This window comes from Rhinoraja longicauda, chromosome 42, assembly GCF_053455715.1.
Source record: "Rhinoraja longicauda isolate Sanriku21f chromosome 42, sRhiLon1.1, whole genome shotgun sequence".
In the NCBI taxonomy this organism is placed as follows: Eukaryota; Metazoa; Chordata; class Chondrichthyes; order Rajiformes; family Arhynchobatidae; genus Rhinoraja; species Rhinoraja longicauda.
Window position 1 is genome coordinate 7,750,597 of NC_135994.1, and position 7,851 is coordinate 7,758,447.

The window sequence follows — 7,851 nt, forward strand, 5'->3', positions numbered from 1 at the left end:
CCAGTCCCGGCCTCGGGATCTTCGACCTGCTGAGTGTTTCCACCATTTGTCAGTGCTGTTGCCCCACTCTGCCAGAAAGAGATCTCTATCCCGGAGAAGCATTGAGGCTCTGACGCCGTGCACCATATCCCTCTACACCTGTCCGATCCATGCACTTGTCCAAGTGTCTTTTAAATAACATAAAAAGAAGAAACAAAAGATCACTGTAAAAACGAACGGATCAAGCCAAATCACAGCGGCGACCCAGCGTATTTTGTACCATGACACTGATGTATTCCACACGGATATCTCTAAACCAAACTAAACCAAGCAAAACTAAACTAAAACAAGCTAAACTAAACTAAGATAAGCTTAACTAAACAAAGCCGAGCTATGCAAAACAAAAGCTATTTGTAAGTTGGTGTCATTGCCGCTTTATTCCCAGCCTTGCCTTGCCTGGGCCGCCCGCCCGCCCGCCCGGTGACGTCAGACGCTGCCTGCGCGTGGGTTTGAGTGAAGATGGCGGCGGGGAGGAGGACGGTGTGGGGAGGAATGGCAATGGTCCGGCTGCTGCAGGGGAGCCGCTTTCCGCGCGGCCAACCCAGGCGCTGTAAGTACGTTAGTGCTGGAGGTGCAGGAATCCCCTCACACCTGCACAGTCCGCGTTTCCGGCTGTGTCCGGCTCAGGGGCCTGCTCTTTGGACGTCCTTTTGGGGTCAAGGCGACCTTTTAAGGTCAGGCCACACAACAGGCTCCCCAGACACTGGTGTGACAATGACAGGTTCCGTTTGCTTTTCAAAGACCTCAAAGTGCTGGGAGTCTTCAGCATCAATGAACAGAGAATTAAATGTCAAACGTTCATTACTGTTCATCGTCATCTGCCTTTATTGATGCTGGTTAAATAATAAATGTCGACCAAAATGCTAAGGATAACTCGCGTTCTTCAAGTAGTGGCATGGGACCTTTATTAGACACAGAGTGCTGGAGTAACTCAGCGGGTCAGGCAGCATCTGTGGAGAACATGGATAGGTGACGTTTCACAGAGTGCTGGAGTAACTCAGCGGGTCAGGCAGCATCTGTGGAGAACATGGATAGGTGACGTTTCACAGAGTGCTGGAGTAACTCAGCGGGTCAGGCAGCATCTGTGGAGAACATGGATAGGTGACGTTTCACAGAGTGCTGGAGTAACTCAGCGGGTCAGGCAGCATCTGTGGAGAACATGGATAGGTGACGTTTCACAGAGTGCTGGAGTAACTCAGCGGGTCAGGCAGCATCTGTGGAGAACATGGATAGGTGACGTTTCACAGAGTGCTGGAGTAACTCAGCGGGTCAGGCAGCATCTGTGGAGAACATGGATAGGTGACGTTTCACAGAGTGCTGGAGTAACTCAGCGGGTCAGGCAGCATCTGTGGAGAACATGGATAGGTGACGTTTCACAGAGTGCTGGAGTAACTCAGCGGGTCAGGCAGCATCTGTGGAGAACATGGATAGGTGACGTTTCACAGAGTGCTGGAGTAACTCAGCGGGTCAGGCAGCATCTGTGGAGAACATGGATAGGTGACGTTTCACAGAGTGCTGGAGTAACTCAGCGGGTCGGGCAGCATCTGTGGAGAACATGGATAGGTGACGTTTCACAGAGTGCTGGAGTAACTCAGCGGGTCAGGCAGCATCTGTGGAGAACATGGATAGGTGACGTTTCACAGAGTGCTGGAGTAACTCAGCGGGTCAGGCAGCATCTGTGGAGAACATGGATAGGTGACGTTTCACAGAGTGCTGGAGTAACTCAGCGGGTCAGGCAGCATCTGTGGAGAACAGGGATAGGTGACGTTTCACAGAGTGCTGGAGTAACTCAGCGGGTCAGGCAGCATCTCTGGAGAACATGGATAGGTGACGTTTCTGGTCGAGACCTTTCTTTGACCTGAAATGTCACCTATTCCTTCTCTCCAAAGATGTTGCCTGTCCCGCTGAGTTACTCCAGCACTTTGTGTCTATCTTTGGTGTAAACCAGCAGCTGCAGTTCCTTCCTACACAGACTTGACATGGCCTTGGTTTAATCTCATCTCATCAGACAGCACTGCGGCACAGCTCCAGAAACCCAGGCTCAATCCTGACCTCGGGTGCAGTCTGAGTGGAGTTTGCACGTTCTCCCTGTGACTGCATGGGTTTCCTTTGGGTGCTACGGTTTCCTCGTGCATCTCAAAGAAATGCAGTTAATTGGCTGCTGTAAATTGTCCCAAATGAGTGGTAGAATCTGGGCGTAGTTGGTGCGAACAAGGTGGGTGGGGGGGAATTAAAATGGGATTAGTGTAGGGTTAGTGTAAATGGGTTGTGTCTGATATGCAAGAATTAAGTGAGCTAAAGAGCCTGTTTCTCTAACTAAAAGGTAGACACAAAGAAACTCCGGGTCACAATTTGCAGTATTTGACAAAGAACAACATAATTGTTCAGTTTTGGCAGTAACCCTTTAACTCGCAGTAGTACATCCTGAAACCATAGCCAAAAGCCTTTTTCACTAACAACGTGTCGTCCTCTCAACATGACGCACACCCCTTCCCCCCATCTCTTCTTCATCTTGCGTTTCATGTGAACTGGAAGCAGTTGTGAGTTTCTTCTATGGCCTGGGCTTCATGTTTCAAGAACAACTGGCACAGGGTGACCTGAACCAAATTGAGGTGCTTCAAATGGGACAGTGGGTTCCATGTTCTCACTACACATCAACCTTCATTGAGCATCTGTTTCTAAACCATTCCCTGAGTTCAACGTATGTAAGGAAAATTTGATTTAAATAAAAATGCACGAGGAAGCCATTTGATAGTGCTGTCTCATGTATAATGCTATTCTCCCAGATTCATTATGTTTGGCTTGTTTCTAATTCCCACGAGGGTTTAGGCACTATCTCAAAAACCACCTGCAGTGTGGTTCTCTCTCTCCACCACTCCCCCCCCCCCCCCCCCTGCAGTTTGAACCCCATCCTCCCTCAGTTCATTATTAAACCTGAGAACAGAACATTTAAAAGGAGTAAGAAAAGGCACTAATTTGCACTGACTAACAGGGCATGTTCATAAGTTCTAGGAGCAGAATTAGGTCGCTCAGCCATCGTCTACGCTGCCATTCAATCATGGTTGATCCATCCTTCCCTCTCAACCCAATTCTCCTGCCTTTGCTCCATATCCCCAGACACCCTTAATAATCAAGACTGTCAATCTCTGACTTGGCCTCCACACCCAGCTGTGGCAATGATTTCCACAAATTCACTACTCTCTGACTAAGAAATGTCTTCTTATCTCCTTTCTAAAGGTACGTCCTTTTATTCTGAGGCTATGGCCTCTGTTCCTAGACTCTCCCACTAATGGAAACATCCTCTCCACATTCCATTCCATGATCTCCATTTCTTTTGCTCTGTTTTCACATCTTCACACTTCCTTATCTATGTATCTCCCTCCCTCCCTGACATCAGTCTGAAGAAGGGTCTCGACCTGAAACGTCACCCATTCCTTCTCTCCAGAGATGCTGCCTGTCCCGCTGGGTTACTCCAGCATTTTGTGTCTATCTTTGGTTTAAACCAACATCTGCAGTTCCTTCATACACATCCTCTCCACATTCACTCTATCCAGGCCTTTCACTATTCGGTCAGTTTCAATGAGATCCTCCCTCATCCTTCTAAACTCCAGCGACTACAGGCCCAGTGCCTTCAAACGCTCATCATATGTTAACCTACTCATTCCTGGGATCATTCTCGTAAATCTCCTCTGGACCCACTCCAACACCATCACATCCTTCCTCAGATATGGGGCCCAAAACTGCTCACAATACTCCAAATATGTGAAGTATTTGGATGTGTCTTAAGCATTTTTTTTTTTTTGTGAGGGAGCAGTATGTAGCATTGTTTTTATGTTTACAGATCTAAATTTCAAACTGGATGAGAAAACTGCTCACAATTCCTTGGACCTATTCAAAAAAGAGACGGGAGTCATCTACCGCATGATAGGCATTGACCCAACCAAAGCGCCAAAGAACCCTGAACGCTTCACGGACTGGGCTGTGGTCTTTGCTGATACGCCTCTGTCATCTGGGAGGCATTACTGGGAAGTAACAGTGAAACGGTCCAAAGAGTTCCGAATCGGTGTGGCAGAGAATAATATGTCTCGAGAAGAATGTATTGGTGCCAATAACTGCTCCTGGGTCTATGCTTATCTCCAAAAGAAGTGGTATTCCATGGCATCCAATGAGATGATACCAGTCAACTTCTTTGGGAAGCCTGATCGAGTTGGCTTTCTCCTGGACTGTGAAGTCAAGAAACTCAGTTTAATAGAAATTGAGAAAGCTGCTGTTGTTAGCACAATAATGACCGAGTTCAGGGCCCCACTTGTTCCAGCCTTTGCGCTTTGGGATGGAGAGCTCCTAACACATCCAGGCATGGACATACTGCAAGGCATCTGAATGAATCCCTCCTGCCTACCAGATATCTGGCCTTTATTTTGTTCACGGTGTGTCTGTCAGTCATTTTTAATGAAATGATTGCCTTTTAACCTAGCCCATGTCGAAGTTTCATTTCTTCTGTGTACACAGTGTTATCCTTTGACTTCACATAGTGTCTCGACAGCTCAAATGACTGTGTCCTGTCCAGCTTTGGGTAATGTGATTTCTACTGCCAAAGATATCCGAAACAGCTTTTGTTTACAAAATGGAAGAAAAAGTTTGAAGGAGAATTTGGTCCTTGTTAATAACGCAGCCAAAGGAATACTTTGGTGCATGTCCCTTGTTGGCTGGACTTGTGACATTCTCTTGGCTTTAGGTAATTTAAAAAACAATGCAAGAAATGCCAAAATGAATGACGAAAAACCTTCATTAATTTGCTTCCGTCTGGCTCCTCGGCCTGGATTAAGACGGGAGATGAGACGTAGGTGACTGGAGCTATCATCATGAGTATTCTATCTGTTGTACTGCGGTATTAAAATTTGTGCAACAACAGCTTATGTTACCTTCAAAGTAACAAAACATTCATTGGGGGAAGTGTTTAGGATGGTTTGCCTGTGAAGCTGGAGGTTATTGTTACTTTCCAGGATGATTCTGGAACAAGTAGTAGTCTTGGCAGAATAGAATAGGAGACGCCAGTGAGAGGCACAAAATGCTGGTGTAACTCAGTGGGTCAGGGAGCATCTCTGGAGACTGATGTCTCAGTCTGATGAAGGGTCTTGACCCCAAACGTCACCGATTCCTTTTCTCCAGAGTTGCTGCCTGACCCGCTGAGTTACTCCAGTATTTTGTGTCTACCTTTGGTGTAAACCAGCATCTGCAGTTCCTCCTTGCACACAGTGTTATATGTGATGCAGCTCGATGTGGCAGAGTTGTGCCGACTTCACGGAATCCAAAGTTCAAGTTTGTTGCCAATTTTTTGTTTAATCCCTGGGTCAGACTGCTGCACAAATGGTGGTAGTTCAAGCCCATTGAAAGATCGTCAAGTCGAGTTTATTGTCATCTGCACAAGTACATTGAGATACAGATACAATGAAGATCTTGCTTGCAGCAGCATCACAGACAAACACACACACAGACACACACAGACACACCTAAATTATACATTAATTACACGATAAAATTCTAAATGAAAGAAGACTGCAAAAAAACCACGATATTAGCGTAAAAGCATAATTTTGTTTAAAAGTCCATAGTAGTACAAGAGGTGGTCCATCATGTTCTGTTGCAGGGGTAGGATTAGCGTTGTGCTGGGCGGTTCAAGAACCTGATAGTTGTTGGGAAAGTAGCTGTTCCTGAACTTGGTGGTGTGGGACTAAAGGCTTCTGTGCCTCCTGCCCAACGGCAGCAGTGAGAAGAGGGCATGGCCTGCATGGTGGGTGATCTTTAATGGTAGATGCTGCCTTCTTGAGGCAACATCTCACAGATGCTTTCAAAGGTGGGGAGGGCTGTGCCCGTGATGGACTGGGCCACGTCCACCACTTTCTGCAGCCTCTTGCATTGCTGTGCGTTGGAATTGCTGTACCAGGCCACTATGCAACCAGCCAGACAGGTAGTCAATGGGAATCCAACGTCCCTTTTTAGCAGTGAGTTCCAGACCCCCCTCCGCTCCCAAAGCTGGGTGAAGAAAGTTTTTCTTAACTCCCTTCTAATCTTTCACCAATTAACCTAAATCTGTGTCCCCCTACTTACCAACCTCCATGCCAAGGGAAATAGGTCCTTCCTGTTCACCCTTTCAGGGCCTCTTATAATTTTACAAACCTGAACTAAAATCTCCCTTCAGTATCTTTTGTTCCAAAGAAAACAACCTTGGCTTAGCCAATTTTTGGTCGAATATAAAATTTCTTGTCCTGGCAATATCCTTAGAAATCTCTCTAGTGCCATTATATCCTGCAAACTGGCAACCAAACCTATACAGTCCTCTAGCTGAAGCCTAACTGATGTTTAATACAGTTCCAACATGATCCGTCCTGCTCTTATATTCCAGACCTCAGGCAATGCATTCCGATCTCCTGGGTACCTTCTTAACCACCTTATCATCCTGTCCTGCCTTCTGTGAGCTATGAACATGAGCTCCAATGTTTCTCTGTTCTATCTACTACTTATACATTCAACTAAGGAGGAGGTCACTTTTGGCCCATCAAGTCTATGTTCGGTCACAAAGCATTCCCATTCCGCCCAGTCATTTCCCATGTAATTTGATCACTTTCCCATCAACTCTCCGCAGATTGTACTACACACCAGGGACAATTTACAATGAATGATTAATCTACCGACACGTCTTTGGGATGTGGGAGGAAAGTGAAGAGTCTGGAGATAGTCCATGCGGTCACAAGGAGAACGTGCAAATTCCACACAGACAGCACCCAAGGTCAGGATTGAACCTGGATCATTGGAGCTGTGAGGCAGTGGCTCTACTATTTGTGTCACCATGCCGCCAGTATTTCCTTGCTTGGTTTTCCCTTCCAAGACCAGCATTTCACACTCTTGGGACCGAATGTAACTTTTCCCTTGTATTTCCCTACCTTGTCATTACTCCATCATGTCAGGCAAGGGCTGAGAGAAATGTTGCAACAGCAAACGTTTAATGGAATGGTTTCATTCCAGTCTGTGGGACAGATGAGGTGTCCTCAGGTATGCCAAGCTGTGACCGTCATTGAGTGCAGATGCTGGTTTACACTGAATATGGACACAAAATGCTGGAGTGACTCAGCGGGACAGGCAGCATCTCTGGAGAGAAAGAATTGACTCGAAACGTCACCCATTTCTTCTGTCCAGAGATGCTACCTGTCCCGCCGAGTTACTCCACCATTTTGTATCTACCAAGTCATTAAGATTCATACTTAAAAACAACATGCTCAAAGTAAAAGTGATGCCCTGTATTCTGACCTTAATTGTATATTTTAAAGATGAATCGCAATGATCCTCTTTCCCTTCTTGCTTCTGTTTATAAACGTAACTTGTTTTAAAGCAGGATTTGTGTCCAAAGTTTTGGTGGTGAATGCACTGAGCCATTCAGACCTGGAAAAAAAGATGGGCTTTAATAAACACCTTGGTATCTTCAGCTTATCCTAAATAATCTCCCAATGAATAATTCATTTTGTGGAATGCATTCACTTCTGTTGAATTGGCAAATATTACGATCGTGGACTCGAGGATCATTTCCAGAAGAGCCCAGTTATATTGAGACGTTGAGCATGACCCCCTCTCCAGTGATAACTCAATGCTCCCCTTTGATCACTGACGCAGGACAGCACAGTGGCCCACCTGGTAGAGCTGCTGCCTCCCATCCCCAGAGACCTGGGTTTGATCCTGACCGCGGCTGCTGTCGTCTGTGTGGAGTTTGCACCTTCTCACTGTGACCGCATGGGTTTCCTCCGGGCACTTGGGTTTCCT

General features: G+C 46.4%; 1 protein-coding gene across 1 annotated transcript; it reads left to right on the forward strand.

Annotated features, from left to right (window-relative positions):
- The first annotated feature begins 498 nt into the window (after nucleotides 1-498).
- Nucleotides 499-5,129, forward strand: spryd4 (SPRY domain containing 4). The gene is made up of 2 exons (XM_078431363.1): nucleotides 499-589; nucleotides 3,881-5,129. Exons 1-2 carry the CDS (start codon nucleotides 499-501, stop codon nucleotides 4,417-4,419), a joined length of 630 nt encoding a protein of 209 aa, XP_078287489.1. The 3' UTR covers nucleotides 4,420-5,129.
- Nucleotides 5,130-7,851: the final 2,722 nt, after the last annotated feature.